The 24122-nt window shown below is 36.3% G+C and overlaps 1 protein-coding gene across 2 annotated transcripts in view; it reads left to right on the forward strand.

Moving 5' to 3' along the window:
• The window catches only part of LOC101889341 (ADAMTS-like protein 1), an 82577-nt gene extending 68893 nt beyond the window's left edge, over positions 1-13684 (forward strand). The window contains exons 15-18 of one of the 2 annotated variants that reach the window (XM_059125211.1): positions 1695-1823; positions 12426-12630; positions 12704-12913; positions 12977-13684. In XM_059125211.1, coding sequence (XP_058981194.1) covers positions 1695-1823; positions 12426-12530 — 234 coding nt within the window. In that variant the 3' untranslated portion in view covers positions 12531-12630; positions 12704-12913; positions 12977-13684. Of the gene's footprint in view, positions 1-1673; positions 1824-12425; positions 12631-12703; positions 12914-12976 lie in introns of both variants that reach the window. The other variant, XM_011298195.3, reaches the window with a different exon arrangement.
• Positions 13685-24122: the final 10438 nt, after the last annotated feature.

The raw sequence follows: 24122 nt of genomic DNA on the forward strand, positions 1-24122 counted from the left end.
GTACGAAGACTGCCATTTAGTATTCCAAAGTACAATTTAGTATTCTAGGGTACCATTTAGTGTTCCAGAGTACAATTTAGTATTCTATAGAACCATTTAGTACTCTTCGCATAATTATTACAACAAAGCTATACATGAACAGTGACCCCAATACAAAATCTGTTCACCCAATACCAAATCGTTCTAAATTTGCTACCATTTAGTAATTCTCGTACAAATTTTCAAAATCAAATTTAATCCTCAAACCTACCACTAACAGGGACCCCAACACCAATTTTCACAATTCCATCCTTATCCATTCACCTTTAACTAAACTATTCCAAATTTAGCACAGCTTACACACTTAGTACACATTTCGGAAACTAACTCATACTAACTTTTCAACCTTGACTCTTGATATTTTCACGATTTTAGTTCTATCCGTTCATATAATACCAAATGGTATTATTTTGGAAATTTAGTACCATTTTAGAGATTTTCGTAACCTTATATTTTGAATTTCCCAAAACCCTATGATGCATCTATCCTGGACACTGGACCGTTCGTCTAATACAAAGTATTCTCTAATTAGTACATTTTAGTTCTTTTCGTACCCTTTTAGTAAGATTTTTCAAAGACCCAGCCTTCTCAGCCGAAACTGACCCTCTTGTAAAAGTTCATTTAAATATGTAGATAATTGATAGATTGACAGATTAATCGTCATAAATCAATGGAAGTATATAGGACGGTTGGTATGATAGATAGGTAGACTGATAAATATATTTATATTAATATATATAGGTCGATAGATAAATAAAATTCGAAGGATTCTAGAAATAATTACCAGTCAGTGCTTAATTTTCATGAAAAAACGTATATTTTAGAATAATAACGGAAAATATTGCCATGGTCACGGTCTTCAGCATAAAGGTTGTTATAGCTGAAAACTTAACTGCTAAAACCTCATCTTTCCTACACTCCAGACTGGCTGTTGTATCGTGAAATCTATCAAGCCGAATTTTTTCTTAGATATATCCCCAATAAATGTCCCCTTAACGATTAGCTCTTCCTTTGACTAACAAAATTGGACATCAACCTAGACGAACAACTAAAGTCATTTAATTTCTCCGATATTTGAGAAGTTTCAAACAGCCATTTCATTTTATTTTGTATTTTTTCGATTGCACAAATTGGTTTTCGCGCTTTTATACGTTTTTTTTTGCTATTGTTGCTGTCAGGCATCTCTAACGCTTTTTTGTTGTGTGTTTGCCACAGCAACCGCAACAAGAGCTGGTCGTGGAGGACCATTCAACTTTACAAAAAAACGCAAAAGCAAAAAATTAATTTAAGTGGCAAAGTTATATTATTTTGAGTTATACTCCAGTAAAAGCTGATTGTCGTTGGAGTGTTGTTTTAATGGTTGCTTTAATTTGTTTTCTAACAAAAAACACCACAAGAAGTAGGAAAAACAGAAAAAGGATAAGCATCGTTTAAATTAAGGACGAGTGGGGAGTTTTGTTCTATTATGTTTTTTATAGTTGCAGGGCAAAACCCAACCAGAGAGTGTCTCATTCAAAAGCAATAATAATCACATCAAATGTTTATTTCCTCTCCTCTTCTTTTTTCTATATTTCTCATCCATTCCATATTTTTGCTTTCCTTTTTTGTTTCCTTATTATCCACTTCCCATTTAGCATTCCCACTTAATTCAACAGGCCCAGGATGGCGAACTGTCACAGTCAAACGGCAGCAGCAGCAGCAGTAGCAGTGGTAGCAGCAGTCCCCACACCAAGGTTTGGCTATTACTGCCGTTCCTTAATGGCCTGGCGAGCAACCTACTGCAGGTGAGTTATGCCCCAATGTATTTACAAGTAATTTACAAATGTACCAAAGAGGAATACAAAAGAGAAACACGTCTAATATTAATTTCCAGCAGTTTATTAAAAAAAAGAAAGAAATAACCAACAGGTTGTTCTCCATGCTGTGTTTATTAATTTATCAGGAGTACGTTTTGAATGGACATCATTATGTTAATAAGGGTTTTTTTAGAATTAGCTAGACTAACACCCTACACCAAGCATTTCGATTTAAGCCCAAATAATGAAACACTTATCAACTTTTCCAAAAATATTTCTAAGCTTAACAAACCTCACGTATTCCCCTTTGTCGTGCCCTAACATATCATGGGGTCTCGCCCAACTTTGACGAGCTCTTGGCAAGTTTCCTCATTATGACCCACGTAGTCTGTGTAGTGCCACCACTTAAGTGCAACCTCATTTTTCGAAGTTGTTGTGTTGCTGTTCTTATTTTTAGCTCCTTTCAAGATGGAGTTCCTCTACGTGGCGGATGTTCATGCAAAGCCAGTCATGTCAACAGGGACAAGATGACAACTCCCACACGTACACCAATCATCTTCTATCTCCACTTATTTATGCAGCAGCTACCTTTTCATACAATTCTGTCTCTTTTGTTGCGTTTTTCCAGTACAGTTTAAAGTAGTGCATATTTTACGCAACCATAGCTGATTAGGTGGAAGTAGAAGAGGAAGTGAAAAAAAAATCTGAAAAAAGGAAAGAACTTGTTGCCAGTTTACAGGGGAAATTGTGTCCCGTTTTATGAATGAAGCACAATAAATTTAATAAAAAAATGTCCTGGAGAGTGCAATTTTAAAGTGCAGAAATTATCCATTGAATCTTGATCCAAAACATGTTAATCAAAGACAGATTGGAATTTTTGATTTAGAGCTGTTAAAAAAAAAATAAGGCAACTCCTGTACCGCCCTTAAAAAAATAATTGGGGGATCTCTTTAGGGAAAGTCCTCATCAGAGCATTTTCTGTAGGTAAAACAGCGATTATCGATCAATATTTGTTCACAATAATAGCAGGAGAGAGGATTGCAAACTGGAAGGAATCTCTGATTAGAATAGAATCACCGGCACCAATTTTTTGTTAATTCACCCATGGACGGAATCCGACTATTGATCGGCAAACTCGTACGCTTTGGTTAAATGCCAATTCCTTCAGTCAATTCTTTCTATGGAGCGCTCACTCTGACTCTATCGAGGAGGTCATGACTTCTGCCAAAACACGAACTTCATGGAGAAGAAAAATCTATATCTATAAAAGAGGAAAATGTTTGTATGTTTGTAATTTATAGACTCAAAAACTGGGAAACAGATTTTCCTGAAAATTTCCATACACACTACAGCACCGCCTGAAAGTAACATAGGCCATAGAAAGTTTTAAAATTCCAATTGGAACTGGAGATATAGCATCCGAATCGGAGTTACCCCCAGAAGATTTAGTTTTTGAATACACATATCTATTGATCGGTTATAGATATAGTCTCCAGATTTAGAATGTGTAACGGAAATCAGTACAAAAATAACGGGTTCAACTAGTAGCTTGTAAAAGGTTTGGACAAGGAAATCCTTGTGGAGTCAATAAGACCTCACTGTGCCAGGTTTCCACTACCTGAGCATTTCACTTTTTATGCTATCATCTTGAATATTGCGAAATGGTGGAGCACTAAGACCCTTTCTAGCCTGAGCAGTACAAACCGTAAATTCTTCTGGATTTTGTGCCCATACAAGTTTGGATGTTATTATAGACAGTTCAGACCCTATTACCGATAGTTGATCACTTCTATTTGAAAACCAGCTACGGCACATTGTCTTCTCGGATGAAGGTATTGCCGAACATTTGATATTCGAATTCTAAATTCGTTGAACCGAAGAATCTGAACATTGTTCACAACACTCTGTCGTGAGAGGAGAACGGTGAGCCAAGAAAACGCACCTATTTGGGCAAGATATCCTCCCAAAAACAGATTTCTAGGACATAATCTATGCATTACACTTCATCTACTAACACCAAAAAGACTGGGACCAGGTAGGAAACCAATGACCTTACGACTTTGGAGCCTGAGTTGGAAGATCAGATGGCAGTTATTGACTGAGTACGCACTGTCTTCTGCAGTCGGTGGTTTCTCATAGAAGAACAGGAACACAATATAGCCATCTCATAAGAAAGGAATGAAGAAAACATGAAGTTTGGCACAGCTCAGAGTCGGTATGGATGCCACGTACTACTAGGAGGGTAGATCGGTCAACTGAAAAAAGACACACCAAGGTCAGGAAACCTTCACTGTACCAGGCTACCAAGACACACCCTTCACCTCGCACTACTGGGAGGATATATTGATCAACGGAGCAACGACAAGCCAAGGTCAAGAAACCTGTATAAAGCTTCCAAGCCACATTCTTCATCTCGGATACCTCGCATTCTTCCCAATCGCCCTTAACTTTTTATAAATAAAAAACTGTATTCTTTTAAGAATTTTGATAAATAGAACAGTGTTGGCATGTTTGTTTGGGATATCGTAGTATTTTGTTGTTGCAAAAATTGTCAGGCTTAATCCCATTATTGTTGTTTTTATAAAACAACATTTGTTTATTAGTGGAGAACGATGGTAATGTTTACCAAAGGGGTAAGGCAGGGAATACCTAGGTTTCGGAAAGAGCCACCAATCCTCATCAGTTCCTTTGTTTTTTGCCTGGGATATTCTCCCCAGAAGTTATTTTAAAATAACTCCTATGACAAAAACTTTTTTACCCAAGTGACGAGATCGTAAGCTCAATAGAAGAGGAACCAAAGAAAAACTATTTTTTTTTTTTTGGAAAATCTTCTAAATCTTACAACGATTCTTACAATGATTTCCCGAAAATTGTTAACGCTCTTTTAATCACTTTGTGTCAGGTTCGTGTCTTCGCTAAACAAATACGAATTTTATCTCAATGGACCTTTTCTATGCCTGAGTTGCACCACTGCGTTTATATCAGGTTTCAGCTCAAGGCAAGGATGTACTTCTAGGCTTTGTACACACACCAACTTCAAATGACTTTCATTGACAAAAATTACCTAGAGTGAGAGATCAGTCATTGTCTTCTCACCTTTTCAAAGGTATCAAAGATATCAGTTATTAAAATGAAAAGAACCAGACCTCTCTAGTCAGGAAAGTGAATGTCATTCATTCAAGGCCAACGGGAAGGAACTGAGATATTGAGATTCCATGTAGGCAGGTTCTGATCAAATATTCGGTGTATCCGGTTCATATTCTAAAAATACTGGATTGAAAGAACCTCAAACTCCAGACGTACAACTGGCGTTAAGTGGGTTCTAGATCAATCAATGACTCGATAGATACGAGGCTTCATTTTTGCCTGGAAAGGATTTGAACTTTGCCTACCTCTGGTACAGTGTAAGAAAGGAAGCTGCAAAACAGTTACGCTGCTATTGTCGCACAATTTGTTTTTCTCATTGGGGATGAGTACCGTCGATTTCGAAGTCAACTATTGCTTCTGGTTAAAACAATTATAACTATCCTAAAATTAGTCCAAATTCTAATAGTTTTGCCTATTTTGGAAAAAGTTTAAACTTGGAATATATTGGTTCACATTTTCCCATAAAACCATATCAAAATGTCAAATTGAGCGAAGACAGCACCCTATATAATTCGAACTTGGTAATCCTATACCTTCCCAAAAAAGGTACACATTTTGAATTAATTAAAATCGCTAAAAGTGGGAAATCAATGTCTGAACTTTTCACTTTTTAATTTTTTTCTGCCAGTGTAAAATTAGAATATTTAGGCCCATTCTTCCTGTTATCTCTCCAGAAAAGTATAAATATTTCGAAAAGAGGGTTTTAGATCCAATCTTCAACAAGTTAACAAGCTAAGTTCGTTTGGGCCAAACTGTAAATACCCATCCATCATTTGGAAGGGACCTGAAAAATTAAAAAAAAAATCCGAAAAATTTCGCTTAAATGAAAACCGTTATCTGGGTGCTATACGAATACGTGGAATGCATAACTAATTTTTTCTCATAGGCTTTTGTACCCAATAAGATCTTCAAATAAGAAATTTGTCACAATTCCGATGAATAATGTTGCTAAAATCATCAAAATACCGGATAAGGGGAGGTACCGTTAAATTGGGACTATTTGAAGACCTGGAACTTCATAAGAAATCTTTTGTCACAGGTTGTAGTACCCATTAAAAACTTTGAATGTGAGATTAGAAACAATTCCGCTGAATAGTGTCGCTAAAATAATCAAATAACCGAATATCGAAAGGAGCCGTTATATGGGTCTATACGAAGACGTGGACCTGTATACAAAATTTTTTGTCAATACGCTGTAGTACCCGTTAAGACCTTTAAATACGAAATTTGAACAATTCCGCTAAATAATGTCGCTAAAATCATAAAAATACCGAATATCGAAATGTACCGTTATATGGGCCTATACGAAGACGTGGACCTGTATGCGAATTTTTTTGTCAAAGTCTGTAGTAAATTCGTTCGAAGGGTAGCGTGATTGAAAAAGACTTAAAATTGTATACAAATTGTATAAAATTGTATACAAAGGAAATATACTTTGTGGAGTCTATCATGAGTATTTCGAGGAGTTACTATCGGAATGACAAAGTCAATATAACATCCATAGAATGGTGGAGGGTATATAAACAAGGGGTCAAATGCTGATGGTGTATATCTAAAACTTCCTAACTTGTTTCTAAATTCATGTCATTTCCAAATTTCCATTATTCAAAATTTGACAATTTCCAAATTTTCCACATAACTATTTTAAAGTCATTACTCTCCCACTTGTCACACATTTTATTTCACACATTTTGAAGCTCCACAAAAATAAATAATCCAAACACATACACAAACACAACGACATAATAGCCTCGACAAATTTTATACATAGTCTGCTGTGGTTTTCTTAAAACACGTTCCCCATATTATTGTTGTTGATGTTGTTGCTGGAATTTAGGCAGGCTGACAGACGACAGCTAATTGCAACATGATGTGTTAAACATTGTCCATGTCAGCATCAACCATCTGTCGTAACCCCTCTAGCCTTTTTTTCGGACGGGACGGAAAATCAGCTCTTGGTCAACCATTGTGTCATCACAATAGCAAATGGATTATTTGATGTTGAAACCACACTAAAATATTGGACAATTTTATCGATTGATGTTGTCTAGTGTGAGCACTTGAATTTGGTAAATAATTTGGAGTCATTGACCTTTTGGCATAAGGTTGCATATATTTTTAGGGAGGAAGGGGTAAAGGGAAACATGTAACGCACAGTTAGCTTTTATTTAAAATTATTCATACCTTAGGTCATATGGGATGTTAGATATGGTATTTATTGGAAGATCCTTCTGATAAAGGCAGGTGAGTGATATTGAAAAATTCGCAGAGGCAATTAGCTATTTTTGCAGGATCTCCTCTAGATTTTGAAAATGAGTTTGATTTTTACACAGGTTTAACTGTGGTTCCAGATATCTCACAAGACACAAGTTGCCTATATTGCATAAAATATAGGTAGTTTGAGTCTTCCGAGGTATCTGGAACCCCACTTAAACCAGTGTAAAAGAACACAGACATTTCAAATATCCAAACATGTCCTTCGCCTTAAACATTAACAGCATAAAAAACTATTCTAATGGCTCCCCTTTATCTCTAACTTATACTACTATGCAATTTTCTCTCTCTCCTCTTTCTCTCTCTCTCCTAAAGCATGAACTTCATTTGTGTTAGAGTCTCATACATTTAACTCCAGGGAAATCAATGTATTGTTGTTGCTCCAAATTGCATCCAACTCGATAACGACAATAGGCCAGTTCACGATGTTCAGCATCCAAAAATTAAAGTAGAAGAAAATGTTCAACCACTAGATGCAATACTTCCAAGTCATTAAATGGCCATCCCCATGCATGCATTCATTCATGTGTATCTGTTTTCCAAAGTCGCAAAAAATGTTTTTTTTTTTTTTTGAAATTTTTGAGTTCATGTCATTTGTACTACAACTACTACTGCTGCTGCTGGATGTGGTCATATTTTGTTCTATTGCAAATTTCAGGAAAACCACAACGGCAAAACCTCTATCAAAACTGTACTTAAGAGGAGAGACATAGAGCTTGAGAGCGAGAGGGAGAGTGCGAGTGTGAAAGAGATCTGTTGTCCTATCTGTTTTTCACATTCATGGATATTTTGCATTTATGCCAAAACAAAAAACTACAAATTCCTATACATTAAAGCATGTATGTGTGCGTGGGTGTGTGGGATTCCATGCATGTATTTGTATTGTGGCTTTTAGGCATATGACACAAATGTGTTCACAATATGACCGACCACATGCCCAGTTTCGAAAAATGGATTTCGAAATGTTACATTTGCATATTCAATTTGTCCTAATGCAAAATGTGTGACAATATAGAGATTGTTGGCACTTCATTTGCATTGTGTGACTCCAAGTTGGAGAATATTTTCAAATTCAACTAAAATATGATTAAATTAATTCAATTAAGTCATATGAATACAATTTTCGGAATTATAATCTAATTTTGAATTTATCTTTTGAGGAGGGAAAAATATATAGGTTAGTTTGGGAATGAAAATGAAATTATGACTTTATTTGTGGGCTTATGTATGAACTATGTTTTGCATTATGAATGGGTTGGATGGCCACAGGAAATAAAATAACTAAAATAGCAAAAAAGATTTCATAGAATGAAAATAGTTGAGGGAAGAGGCTAGGGATACAAGTTTGTTCTAAAAAAAGAAGTTTTAAGTGGTTGTGACATACATATTCGTTGGTGACCCCACTAATTAAACGAATATGAAGTTAATCGACATTTTGGATCCCTCTTCACAAAAAGTATATATCATGTATTTTTCCCACTAGAGCTTCCCATTTGATATTAATTTCTACAATGAATAAGTTAGGCCATCGTTGGCATTAAATTATCGGTGTGATCCAAGCCATCTATATCGATTAAATTTTAAGAGTTTTTTTTTTCGTTCTCGCTTAAAAACACAACGTTGACCCTGGTTTTGGACTAGCTCCTTCTTACACCAGACTTTAACTATAGATTTTTGAAGGTCCTAGTTATAATTTATACCCTCCGCCATATATTAACTTTTACTTTAAAGTTCGTAATAGGTATTACAGCATATAACAAAAACCGTGTACAGATCGAATAATACTTCCCCATAATCGGTATTTTGATGATTTTAACGACATTATTAGCCGGAATTGTTTAAAATTTCGTAGATGAAGTTCGAAATGGGTTCTACAATGTATGACAAAAAATTGTCTATGCAGATTCACGTGTTCGTATAGGCCCCAGATAACTGTACCTCCCCATACTCAGTATTTTTATGATTCTAGCGACATTATTTACCAGAATTGTTTCAAATCTAGTATTTAAAATCCGTAATGGGTACTACAGCCTATGACGAAAAATTACTTATGATGGAACTCGTCTTCGTATTTCCCCATATAAGGGGTCTAATTTTAAACGGATTTTTTTTGAAAATGTTGAAGTTTCTTCAAAATTGTGGATGGTATTAAAAGTTCGGCCCGCCCCAACTTATCTACCGTTTTACTTTTTTGAAAAAAAAGGGCTAAAATTCCTTTTTTTGGGGTTATAAACAGATTCTATTTTTACAGATTTTGATATTTTAATCTATATTTTTTACATTTTGCAGTCACTTAACTATATTAAGGCTGTCCTATGGTAACAGGCATAAAAAGTTCGTTTCGGAATTTAACTTTTTTCCTAATTGTGCCTCATCTAAGAAAGGGGTAAATGTTATGTCTCGTTAGACAACATCCGTTTCAAGATAATTTGGATCGATTTAGTAATGACGGTCCCTTTGACTGTCTGTCTGGTTGACTCAAAGTAAATATCAGGCTTGGTCCAAGCTTTGTACATCGTTATATTTTTGTCAAGCTTAGAGCGAGTTCAAGGATGGTCATATCGGTCCACTCCTTTTGGTTCCTTCACATAGAAAGTACAAATTTTTTAAATAAAAAATAAAATCCCACATATATCAAATTTTCTGGTGCCCTAAACCCGCAAAGAGTAAAAACTTATATTCAATAAATAAAAATAAAATAAAAATTTGAATGTGATGTCCCGTTCAAATTTCGAATAATTTTAACTTTTATAAAAGGTAAAATTATTTTTCGATTTTCTTAAACTTAGCAAATAATAAAAAACGAAAACAGAATTTATCGGTTCGTTCCAACAACATTGGTCAATAATCATATATCTCATATAAACAAAAAGGGGATATGAGATTTGATTGAAACTTCACATATCTTAATAGTTGTATAAAATTTAGATTTAATGCGAAAATCGATAATATCGGCTCAATTCCACTGCTAATTCTCCAAAAAGTAAAAATTTTAAATTATCTTAGCTCGAAGTGATTCCTCAACTTTCGTTAAAGTTTGCAGATTTTTATATTACTACCGAATCTATAGCGAAGATGAGATACAACTGTCTATACCTTCTGGTACCTCTTGCACAAAAGGCTCAAATTGGCAAATATCTCAAAGAAATTAAAAGACGCATCCCATTTGGTAGCATAAATCGAAAATATTGGACCACTGCCTCGCAAAAAAAAAAACGAAATGATCGCTCACGTTTCTGTAGAGAATGAAAACGGTCGAATTCGAGAGGGAGGACTCCTGAAAGAATATCATATTTTTGGATGTCATTTTGCTCTTTGCTCTCTTGGCAAAATTTACTCTTTCCGAGAATTCTTTTAGTTTTTGCAATGCAATTTTGTCTCTCCCTCTTAAAACTTGAACTTCGTTTGTGTTAGAGTCTCATACATTTAACTCCAGGGAAATCAATGTATTGTTGAATTGCATCCAACTCGATAACGACAATAGGCCAGTTCACGATGTTCAGCATCCAAAAATTAAAGTAGAAGAAAATGTTCAACCACTAGATGCGATACTTCCAAGTCATTTAATGGCCATCCCCATGCTTGAATTCATTCATGTGTATCTGTTTTCCAAAATCGCAAAAAGTGTTTTTTTTTTTGAGTTCATGTAAAAACAGATTAAAATCGAACCTGTTGAAGAGCATTGCCGATAATTCTAGAAAAAAAAATTTCCGACACCATCCTCCCTATTGTTTTTCTCTTCTTGGTATTTGTACACAACATTAAAACCACCTTACTTTTAAACGCACACAAATAAGCAAACAATTTCAGATTTTTTCACACTTAGAGTCAACTTTTTCTCTATTTCGAGCATTTCGACTCCCACTGTAATTTTTGAAACAGAAGTAATTCTCGGGCATTCCCACATACAAAAAGTACTTAATATTATATGAAAATGGAATATATCTGTCAAATTGAAAAAATAAATAACTTATAGGAACTCATGTATTCCAAATCGCCAAAAATGACAAAGATATCTACGGAAACTGTTGATATAACCTGCAGAGGAAGCGTAACTGCTGACTCCATTTCTGTGTATGTTCTTGGTCAAAACTTAGAGTTACCGAAGAAAATGGGCAATGGTCCCAACTAGTAGTTCTCAGTTTTTTAATTACCGCCTTTGCAAGATCTTGATAAGGAAAAGCTCATTACTTGTTTCAGGCAAATACTTTTTTAAAGCCAAAACCCATTTTGACACCAATTGTGTAAATTGAACATTTTCCAGCCAGGCCGAAATACCGAATATCGGGGGTACCATTATATGGGAGATATACGATATCGTAAACCTATATTGATAATTCTCTTTCAGGTGGTAAAGAACTCAGAAGGAACTCCTTGTGTGTTTTTTCAGACAATTTTATTGAAAAATGTGGTTAAAATCATGAAAATGCCGATTATTGTGAGGTACCGTTATATGGGTGATATACGATATCGTGGAGCAATAAAGACAACTCTCTTCCAGGGGTGAAGTACTCAGAAGCAAGCCCTGGTGTGAATTCTTAGACAATTCCTTTAAAAAATGTTCCTAAAATCATAAAAATACCGAATATCGGGGGGTACCTCATATGTGGGAGCTATACGAAATCCTGGACCGGTATAGCCCATTTTCGAACTTGAACTGCCTGCACACAAAAGACTGATCTGTGGAAAATGTTTGCTTCTTATATTAATTTGTTTTGACTCTAGCGCGATTACAACGGACGGAATAAATCGTCTTTTAGAAGTTTACGCTGATCAATACTATATACTTTGTTAGGTCTAAAATTATTACATCGACGAGTTAAGAATGGAATAACGATCTTAATATACCCTTCATACTATATATGATGGATGGTATAAAAATAGCGAGTCCATTGGATCGTTGGTTATTTTGGTGATGTGTTCATTTATTTTAGACATCTTATTTAAAACAAAGAAAAAACTGAAAGAAAAAATAATTGGAGAGAATTTTAATTTTTGAGGCAATTTTATTGTAGTAGAAGTGTATTTCTCTTAATTTTCTTACTGAACATTAATTCTATATTTATTTATTTATTTTATATGTAATACGTGTACTAAATTAATTTTAAGTATTAAGTACTTACATAAAGTTTCTAATATACAAACATTTTTTATGAATTTTGTTTTCAGTATTTTTCAAATTTGATGACATTTCCAATGTCATTCCCCAGGACATATTCATCAATTTTTCCAACATTGTCTCACACAATGAAACATTTACTCAGAAATTTGTAGCTGACATTAACAGCCCAAATAAGAGACGTTCAAATTGCTGCGGTAACGAGGGTAGCAGCAGGGTTCGCAGAAATGTCTAGCCGCTGGTTCAGGCTTTAGAGTAAGTAGTGGAAAACTTAAATACATTGCTTAATTTTCATTTAGTTTTACCTTTAAACAAATCCACTTTTCAGCTAATGCTCCTTTTTAACGAATGTATTTGCCAAACAAAAACAATCTAAAGAAGAAGCTGCAAATGGAATGACAATTAACAAACAAAACGATAATTGTATCTTGGATTGGTTCTGAACAAAATCAATACAAGATGACCATCAAAACCGTAAATGGTGCCACAGCTGTAAGCTGTTGGGATGGTTACACCGAGTGTAAAGTCCTGAACAGAGGTGAGTGGAGTCAACTTGTTGCGGATACACAAAAATGCCATTATTTTCATTCCCCCCCTTTAGCCCCCAATAATGTTCTTTGTTATCACCCTGGGGATTTGAGCATCGTGTCCTGTAGAGTATGGTTTGGTATGTCATTAAAACAACAACAAAAACAAGTTAAATAAAAAATCCACACCATTGGTTTGCCACAATTCTCGCCGCAGCGAGTGCCGAAAAAATAAAAAAAATAAAATTTCTTTTGTATTTTTGAACAGCATTCGATATTTTTCGGTTTTCTAATTCCAAAATAAGACTAGATTTGTATTGATCCCAAAGTGCCTTTAAATGAAATAAATATTGTTGACCTCTAAAATCAATGTAAAAAAAACACTAAATGAAACAGATGTAGAAGATGAAAACGACGATGACGACGACGAGGAGGAGGAGGAAGACATAGAAAAGAGAAGCCGACGAAGCAGAATCAGCTTAGGATATGGAAATAATAATGTAATATGACAAAGTATTATTACTATTATTATTATGAAAACATAAATTTAGTATAATTAATTAATTAAATTACATAATTTTTTTGTATAATTTGTTGCCTAACTACATAATTGCTAAAACATAACAATGAAACATGGTACATATGCATTAATTCTAAGATAATGAACAAGTTTTCCAAAACAAAACAAAAACAAAAAACAACAAATTTCATTTAGAAAATAATTTTTCTAATTTTGTCTAAAAATATGAAAATAAAAATAATTACAATTAAATAATAATTAAATATGAAATAACAAAGAAAAAATATGAAATAAAAAATAACCAAATGTTAAAGAATTTTGTATTTATTGGGGGTTAGGGGAAACTTGGTGGGGTAAAGCGTGAGTCAAATTTGTTCGAATTTTTCCAGATCTTACAGATAAAAGGATGAATGGTAAGTTTAATTCAATTTAATCAAAATCTTCAAAATTTAAGAAAAGAGTTTGTAGTACGACTAGGATTATTGGTGTTAAAAATGGGCTACCTTAGCCTCAATATATTATATTAAGGAATTTCAATATATAGAAGTCCTATCTGCCAAAAATAATAATAAACGATAAGTATCTAATGTCCTCATCAGCACCAGAAAAATGCCTAGGGCTACGAAGGTTTTAAGGCGGAATTTTGGAAATCCGCACTAAGTACTAAAATTGTGTTTTTGGGCTACATTTCGATTGCGAATCTGGTATTCTTTTAAGTCTCACTTTTGTATTGGGCTATAATTTTAAATTAAATAAGAAAATTTTAGAAATTCGTACGAACAGGTACTAAAAAGGGTTTTAAGACGAAAAGTCTATTTTTTTTTTGTAGAAAATTTTGCATGTAGGTTACTTTTAATGTGACATATAAAATAAAACAGCGTTTGTGGAAATTCCTGCTAAAAAGGAAAAAATAAATAATAGATTTGGTCCAAACTTGGTACACCGCAATATTATTATCAAACTTAGATCTAGTTCGAAGATGGGCAATATCGGTCCACTCCTTCTGGTACTTTCCCCACAACAAGTAAAAGTTTCGAAAGCTTATAAAACGATTCCTTTCAAACTTGATACATTCCAATATTTCTATATAAACAAAATATCTAGAGCGAAGATGGCCAACTCCTTCTGGTACTTTCCTCACAAGGGGGCAAAAATTTTACCACCAAAAATTCAATAACAAATTGAATTAAGATGTATATAAAAATCGAAGGTATATAAAAATCTGAGCCTATTTCGATAAAATTTGGCAGAGGTATTTTCGAGCTATATATGATGTCCAGTATCAAATATCCATGTTGTAGAGTGCATATTACGCATGTGAGGGACTTTAACACCAAATCGGATGAACATATGTATGGGAGCTATAGCTATATCTGAACCGATTTTCACCAAAAATAAAAATGAAGAATGTTCTTCTGGGCTGAATTCCGTCGGAAGTGCCAAATTTCAGTCCTCTTGGGCTGGTATTATTTGGTGCACAAAAAACCTGAAATCGGATAGAAATATATACGGGAGCTATATTCAAATATGAAGCGATCTTAACAAAATTTTAGGCTCTTATTTCTGAGCTATATCTGATATCGTGTACCAAAGATCATTGTTGTGGAGTCCATATTACGCATTCGAGGGATCTAAGACCCCAAATCGGATGAAACATATATATGAGACCTATAGCTATATCAGAACCGATTTTTACCAAAATTGATGTACTTGCTTCTAGACTGAATTTGATCAGATGTGCCGAAATTCAAGTCATTTGGACTGATATTGGCCATTTGGTGCACAATTAACGCGAAATCGGTTGAAGATATACAGGGTGAGATGAAAAAACTGCAACCAACTTCAGACTGCTGTCATTTCTAAACCACTCGTACGACAGCTGTTAAAATTAATCCAGTGACAGCTCATTATATTGTTTACAAGCGTTCAAAAGCATTTTGGTGAGAATTTTCCAGAAAAAAGTTATTTGTCATGGAATTCAAGCGTGATAGTGTGATTTCTTTATATTTGGCTGAAAAACCACAAGTGGCTATCGTTAGAGCACTCCAACATTTAAATGTGAATAAATCTTTCGTGTCTCGTACCATCGCTCGTTACCGTGATACTAGTAGGGTAGCCCGACGCAAAGGATGTGGATGGAAGAAAACAGCCACATCAGCAGAAATGGTTCGAAAAATAAAGAAGCGACTTGATCGAAACCCGCGTCGCAGTGACCGAAAAATGGCTCGTGTCGATCACCTCAAGCAAACGCTTCGCCGGGAATGGGCCAAAATACAGTAGAGCAACATTTGGGCAGCGTGTAACGGTTTCATTGGCCGTTTGAGGGTCATAATTTGTGCCAAAGGTGACCAATTCGAACAAATCTAAACTTATTATAATATTTGATGCTATTTCCGACATTTTTTGCTTTCATTTAATAAAATTTAAAAAACAAAATGTAAAAATGATGGCGTTTGACTTTGTTGTGGTTTTTTATTTCACCCTGTATTGGTATATCTGCACCGATTTTTACCAAATTTCATGTACTTGCATCTGGACTAGAATTTGGTCGGATGTGAAATCGAAATCGGTTGAAGATATATATTTGGGAGCTATATCTAAATATGAGCCTATCCTCATCAATTTCATTAGGGTTCGTCCTTGGACCGAATAAATATTGTTTGGAAAATGTCATCTCAATCGAATAATAAATACGAGCTGCATTTTGTTCACAAAAATGCATGGTCAGACGGACGGACAGACAGATTGACATGCATAAATCGACTCAGAAAGTGATTTTATGAAGATCCTCAAAAGTAACTTCATCTCTCCATGTTACAAACAAATGCAGAAAGACATAATAACCTTACAACAATGTGGTATAGGGTATAAATTAACCCACCTCTGACAACTTTTGGAAAAATGTTCTGTAAGAATGCACGATTATTCCTAAAAGTAATCTTAATTATCGCTCAAAAATTCGGTAAATATTGATTTAAAATCAGGGGGTCATCTCCCACAGTTGCCGAAGGAGCTTTTCTATAAAAATTCAACTTTTAAGCTCTGATAGATCACGACTGTATCTCTGAAAGCTTTTGGAAAAACGATTCCTTGAAATTCTACTATTATTCTATTCTACTGAGAAATTTAGAGTTATAATAACCAAAATTGTAGAATTGATTGGGTATTATTTTGGAATTGGAGGATATTATTTTTGGTTTATTTACCCTCAAGGACGACGTTATACAAATATGAAAAGCAGTTACAGCCACACTGCTTAAAAAATTACCTTCATAACTAAGCCTTGAGGGAGGACATCAACCATTTTACAACAATCATGCATGTCTTTCCACCCCCTCACCCCCAAGCCGCATAAAATAACCAAAAAATTGTTAACAAATTTGTAAAGTTTAATTTGTTAAATGCCCTAACATGGTAAATTGTCTGGGGAATGGGTGATCTGAACTAGCAACCTTCCACTCAGAACGGGATTGTCATAAACTTTTACTTGTTGTGGTGGGCTTTTGTGGCTAACTAATACCAGCAGTTCATAGAGCTAACGTTATTGGTGTCGACTTCTAAACAGTAATCCGTGGAATATTTGGCCATTAATTTGCCTGATCCCAACATCGAGGTTGCTGTGGTAATGTGGGTCGGTCGTCGCTTGGGTGGGTGGTGTCGGTTGGTTGGTGTGTGACATAATGGAAACTAAATTTTCCTATTTTTCGTACTTTTTTGTTCGTGTGAAGTTCGGAGGAAAGCGAAAAACCGCAAAATTTGTTTCAGGAAACCGATAATAATAAACGAAAATTATTTCCTGTATTTGTGGCCGCAACAACAAACAGTTGACACAGTTTTTGCTTTGCCGGGGAAATGGAGTGTTTGGTTGGGCCAAAGGAAAGGGAAATGATGGCAATAACGGTTAATTTAAACTTTGCAATGGGCTTAAATGGAGTTGATTGCCGTAGCATTCAAGGATTGGTTATTTAAAGATGTGAATGAAATTATTTTAAAAATCTCTGATATTTTTATTCACTTTCCAGCCTTTAAGTTAATTTTCCCTTAGCCTGCCAAAAAATCCACAACCTGAACTTTGTATCCCTTGTAAAAATATTTCCCTGGCAATAGCTTCATTGACTTTTTCCACCTCATTCCTTCCTCAATGTCATCTCAGCTATGAAAGGAAGCAAAAAAATAATATCTTTACAAAAACCACTTCAGGGTCAATGATAATGACTCTTAATCCATTATAAGCGGCATTAAAGCAATTGAAGGTGTACCGACCGTTGAGAAAAACCAGAGAAAAGAAGAATAATACAGCCGTCACATGGAATGTGTCAACAAACCATGGATAAGCCATAATAATGGCCCATAATCTCTTTGTAATGAGAGTTAAACGTGTGTGAAATATCTGATTGTGTGTCATGACAACAATACATGTGACCAAAACAAAAGCAAGAACAATGCCAACAACAACAACAACAACAAAAAGGTCAAGAAACTCATTGCTCTGGGCCATAGGACAAGTCAATTACCAAAAGGCAACGATAATAAATTACATGTTGGGTCATGCTATCTATTTTAAAGGTAGGATAATATGAAGAGAGGGTCATATTGAGAGATCCATTAAAATATATAATTTATGGCAGATACTGGAATTTGGTTTTCTCTGTCTGGGATTTTTTTTACAAATGAAGTGTAAAATGTACGGTTAGCATTCCATGTAAGCTTTGGTCCTGAAAGGGTTCTGAAAATTCTACACGACCTTAAATCAAAACAATATAGACACAAAAATCATATCTCAAGTCAGCACCGTACTCAGAATAAATTGTGGGACCCAACAAGCAACAGCTGAACAAATGTATTTCGGAGAGGTCTGGGAAGGACCGTATTTGCCTGCCTCAAGTAAACTCATTAGATTTATCGACACTTGCGGCTATGGACAGATTTTGAAGTCATACCACTTTAACTAATTTCGACATATCTCGACTTACACTCAGCACTTCCAGGGTGGATCACCAGTTATTATACTTCACTCAGAACTCTCTTCAGCCCGCCCAAATATGGACACGAATATCAGAGTCAATACTAATTGACCTTCAAGAGGTCGTTTTTTTAGAATATTTGACTTCCCCCTGTCCACCTTTTATAAAAGGATTCTCCTCCCTACTATATAGGTAGAATCGCTGGAACATAAGCTGGTTTTTGTGAACGGACTGCCTAGGCCCTCAGCTCGACTATATGGATAGACTTCCATCTGCCCATCTATAGACACTCCCAGGCCCATTTGCTCATCTATAGACACGCGCTGAGCCTTCAGCTCACCTGTAGACACGCACTGAGCCTTCAGCTTACCTGTAGACAGCTCACCTGTAGAGACTCACAGAGCCTTCAGCTTGCCTATAGACACTCACTAAGCCTTCAGCCCATTTATAGAGACTCGCTGAGCTATCAGCTCGCCTATAGATCGACTCACTGAGCCTTCAGCTCGCCTGTAGAGACTCACTGAGCCTTCAGCTCGCCTGTAGAGACTCACTGAGCCTTTAGCTCGCCTATAGAGACTCACTGAGCCTTCAGCTCGACTGTAGAGACTCACTGAGCCTTTAGCTCGCCTATAGAGACTCACTGAGCTTTCAGCTCGCCTAGTACCAACCTTCCTTTCCAAAATATTTCAAACACTATAGTACACCGGATTGGTATCCGGAGATTTTGGTGGCCATTGTGCGCTGGAAATGAAGCGAGGAACCTTATTTTGTTACCATTCTTGTGTGGCGGGTGCTGAGTGCGATGGTGCTGAGTCCTGTTGGAATGTCCAAGGTCTGCGGCCAAAATGTTTGCGTGTCCAAGGCTTTAATACACCCTCCAGAATATTTTCGCAATAATATTCGGCATTTATTCTGATGCCAAGGATGATTAATACGAGCGGAGAGCGATAATCGGCTGTTATGGGGGAGATCTATCGACACTTCGACTACAATTCTAATTCAACAGATCAAGACTTCTTTCACAGCTTAAACGGGTAGCCACAAGGACGACACATTCGTTAAGGTACCACCCTTTTCCGCCCGCTCAAATATCGACAGGACTATCAAAGTCTATACTTGTTGATCTTGATTTTGAAGACTCTGAGGTCTTCAGATCTTCTCGTTTGAATCTCTGCCTTTCGACAATTTATTAAAAGATTCTCCTCCTCTTCTCAGGGCCCTTATTAGTAGACTCCCTGGGACATAAGATCGTTTTTATAGATCGACTGCTTGGACTTTCATAGACTCCCTGGTCCATCCGTTCGTTTGCAGAAAGTCACTGACCCTCCAGCTCGCCTATAGAGACTCACTGAGCCATCAGCTCGTCTATAGAGACTCGCTGAGCCATCTGCTCATCTCGCTGAGCCTCCAGCTCGCCTATAGAGACTCACTGAGCCTTCAGCTCGCCTATAGAGACTCACTGAGCCTTCAGCTCGTCTATAGAGACTCGCTGAGCCATCTGCTCATCTCGCTGAGCCTCCAGCTCGCCTATAGAGACTCACTGAGCCTTCAGCTCGCCTATAGAGACTCACTGAGCCTTCAGCTCGCCTATAGAGACTCACTGAGCCTTCAGATCGTCTATAGAGACTCGCTGAGCCATCTGCTCATCTCGCTGAGCCTCCAGCTCGCCTATAGAGACTCACTGAGCCTCCAGCTCGCCTATAGAGACTCACTGAGCCTTCAGCTCGCCTATAGAGACTCACTGAGCCTTCAGCTCGCCTATAGAGACTCACTGAGCCTTCAGCACGCCTATAGAGCCTCACTAAGCCTTCAGCTCTCCTATAGAGCCTCACTGAGCCTTCAGCTCGCCTATAGAGCCTCACTGAGCCTTTAGCTCGCCTATAGAGCCTCATTGGGGCTTCAGCTCTCCTATAGAGCCTCACTGAGCCTTCAGCTCGCCTATAGAGCCTCATTGGGGCTTCAGCTCTCCTATAGAGCCTCACTGAGCCTTCAGCTCGCCTATAGAGCCTTAAGCTCGCCTATAAAAACTCGCTGAGCCTTCAGCTCGCCTATAGAGACTCACTGAGCCTTCAGCTCGCCTATAGAGACTCGCTGAGCCTTCATCTCGCCTATAGAGACTCATTGAGCCTCCAGCTCGCCTATAGAGACTCCTGAATCTTTAGCTGGTTTTTGGAAACTTCTGGCCCTTTAGCCCGATTATAGACACTCCTGGTCATTCGGTTCGTAGACAAAGGCTTATTGTCTTTATTTCATTGATGGAGACTCTAGCCCTTCAGCATATATGTATAGAAATCTGGTTCTTCGGCTCATTTATAAACATAGACTGTATCACGTTTTTAGAGACTCCTTGCCCTTCAGCTCACTATAGAGACTTTCAGCTCGTTAAAACAAATAAAAGTTCACTGACTTATGACTTCTTCTTCTTCTGGGTCTTCAGATCTTCTAACATGACTTTTTTCTTTGTTTACATATACCCTTTTATACATGTCCGTCAAGATAAACTTAAATGAAGCGGTGTCGAGGCTGGGCACAAATGAAAGGTCTCGAGGAGTACTTTACGAGTACGAGGTAGTACACATGCACTGACAAAAAATTGTTGAATTCAAATTATAAATACAGAAAATACAAAAATAATTGCAACACATTTTCAATTAATTTCTAAATTTGTGCCCAGCCTCGACACCGCTTCATTTTTAGTCTCTGTTCTGTAGACGCTTTTATCTGCAATTTCCCTAAAATTGAGCGATAATTCTTCAGAAAATTCAAAAATTTTTCGGAAAGTTCTCCTCGAGACCTTTCATTTGTGCCCAACCTTGACACCGCTTCATTTTTAAATATTTTATTCTCGGTTTAAAAGTAGAGTTAAGGGTTTCAAAGTTTTTCAACGTGAATTTTAATTAGGTTTTTATCTAGCGATTTCATTTAAAATTTGAAATTTATACGGAAAATTATGAAAATTGATGAAAACTAATATAATTTAATTAACCTTTAATTTTTCTCTGGTTTACTACTCCCTCTCTCTATCTCTCCCTCTCTTTCTATCTCTCTCTCTTTATTAACCCTTTGCGATCCGGAGAAAAAATCGCCTTGGTTTGTGTCTTTGCTAATTAAATTTAAATTTATCTTGGCGAACATCCTTTTATACCTTCCTTCACATTGACTTGGTAACCTTGGTCTGCTGATTCATCAAAATAAATTTGTGATTCGTACGCTGTGAATTAATGAAATAATTGAATTTTTAAACAGTAAATCATATTTTCATGTCCCTCTCAGCATAATTTTCAGGAATAACTGCGTAGAGTTCATCCTTAAGTATCACATGGTCTGCCATCATTGTTTACTCACTTGTTTTCATTTCTCTGCGACATTCATTACACCACATTCGTATTCCATATAAATTCCAGTATTTTCCAAGAAAATGTCAAATAAGATGCAGTATTTTAGTGAAATCTTTTGTCGGTGTTGTTATTTTTTTTTTTTTTTTTTCGAAGAAATTGTAGAAAACGCGACACTGACAACTTCAACAGACATTGTCTGGACCGAAGCAACACTGACAGCCGTGATGCTTGGCAACTACTCAAAAATCACAAACTCTAGCACATAACACCCGCGCTCTTGCGTCGCCTATGTATGTATGTGTTTTTTTTTTTTACAATGTAATCTAGGGTGGTGGATGGGTGATGGGGAAAGGATATCAATTTGACTTTCTGTGTTACATGTCGAACGAACTTGTTTATGATGTGGATTTATGCCATCATTCCCTGCAATATTATTTCGTAGAAAATTGTCATGCATTTGAAATAACATTTGTTGCAGATACTTCTTGGCTGGCAAATAAAATACAAAATAATTTCCAAAAAATGTTTAAATAAATATGTATAAGAAAAAAACTTGATATGTTATTGCTAGGTACTTTTAATTCGTAATGTAGAAATTCGTAATGACAAATGAGAACTAGGCAAATTCTATACTTGTCATTAATGAATAGTATTTCAAATTGCAGATACAAACTTCAAAGCTTGAATAAACGTAATGAATATGCTGCCGAAGACTTTTTACGAAATTCGGATATTCAACAAATTCAGATATAGTATAAATGCACTATATGTAGGGATAGTTCGAGTACTAAAGGAGCATTAAAAATATTGATTTATTAAAAGTACCACTTGAACTCCTGCGGTTTAGAGAAATTAGCTACATATATATCTGAAATATTACGATATCCGAAATATATTCAACCATATCCGAACTCGAATATATGCTGGTTTTTCCAATAGCATTAATTCGAAACAATTTAAGATTTTCAATTTATTTTGTGTAGATAATACCTTTCGACTTGTCCTCTCACGCCTTCCCACATTCGATTGCCCAAAATACGTTCAACATCTGTAAAATTTATTATTTTTGTTTCTTTGTTTGTTTTACTTCTTTTTCTGATTGTCATTCAACACACACTCTGTCCGTGTACGTTTGGCTTTCCGCACATCTAATATTCAATGTATTATTCATAAAGCGTAATAATTAATATTTTTTGTTGTTTATTCAGCTTTTCGCAACCTCAAGAGAGCCTTAAGTAAATATGCGCAAAATTAAGGCGGCATAATCATTTGTCGCAATTTTCAATGGCGCTTATGTTTAAGAATTTAACGTAAAGAAATTTAAAGCCGAAAAAGTAGGCAGAATTACATTCCTTAAATTCTAATAGAAGAAGAGGAGTTTTTCAATGGGGCACCTTGGGAGTTCTTTAGCAGACCTGGTGGTCTTTTTATAGAAGATTTGTATTTTCTCTGATAGAGGACTTTGAAGTTTTCTCAGAGAGTATATGGAGGACTTCTCATAAAAGCTTTGGATGATTTCCTATTTCTTTTCATAGAATATGAAATATCTCCTCGAGGAAGCCTCGGAGGTCTACTCATTGAAAACATGGAGGTCGAAGATATGGAAGTCTTCCCATAGAAGACCTTGAGATCTTCTCATATATACCCTGGAGGTCTTCTCATAGAAGATCTGGAGGTCTCCTCATAGAAGGCCTTCCGTAGAATACCGGGAGGTACTGTAGGTCTTCTTATAGAACACCTGGAGGTCTTCTCATAGAAGACTTGGAGGTGTTTTCGTAGGAGACCTAGAGGTCTTCTCATAGAAGAAGGTTTTCTCATAAAAGACCTAGGGGTCTTCTCATAGAAGACCTGGAGGTCGTACCATAGAAGACCTGGAGGTCTTTTCATTGAAGACCTGAAGGTCTTCTTATAGAAGACCTGGAGGTCTTCTCATAGAAGAACTGGAGGTCTTCTCATAGAAGACCTGGAGTTCTTCTCATAGAAGACCTGGAGTTCTTCTCATTGAAGACCTGGAGTTCTTCTCATAGAAGACCTGGAGTTCTTCTCATAGAAGACCTGGAGGTCTTCTCATAGAAGACCTGGAGGTCTTCTCATAGAAGACCAGGTGGTCTTCTCATAGAAGACCTGGAGGTCTTCTCATAGAAGACCTGGAGGTCTTCTCATAGAAGACCTGGAGGTCTTCTCATAGAAGACCTGGAGGTCTTCTCTTAGAAGACCTGGAGGTCTTCTCTTAGAAGACCTGGAGGTCTTCTCTTAGAAGAGCTGGAGGTCTTCTCATTGAAGAGCTGGAGGTCTTCTCATTGAAGAGCTGGAGGTCTTCTCATTGAAGAGCTGGAGGTCTTCTCATTGAAGAGCTGGAGGTCTTCTCATAGAAGAGCTGGAGGTCTTCTCATAGAGG

Source organism: Musca domestica, unplaced genomic scaffold, assembly GCF_030504385.1.
Source record: "Musca domestica strain aabys unplaced genomic scaffold, Musca_domestica.polishedcontigs.V.1.1 32, whole genome shotgun sequence".
Taxonomy (NCBI): Eukaryota; Metazoa; Arthropoda; class Insecta; order Diptera; family Muscidae; genus Musca; species Musca domestica.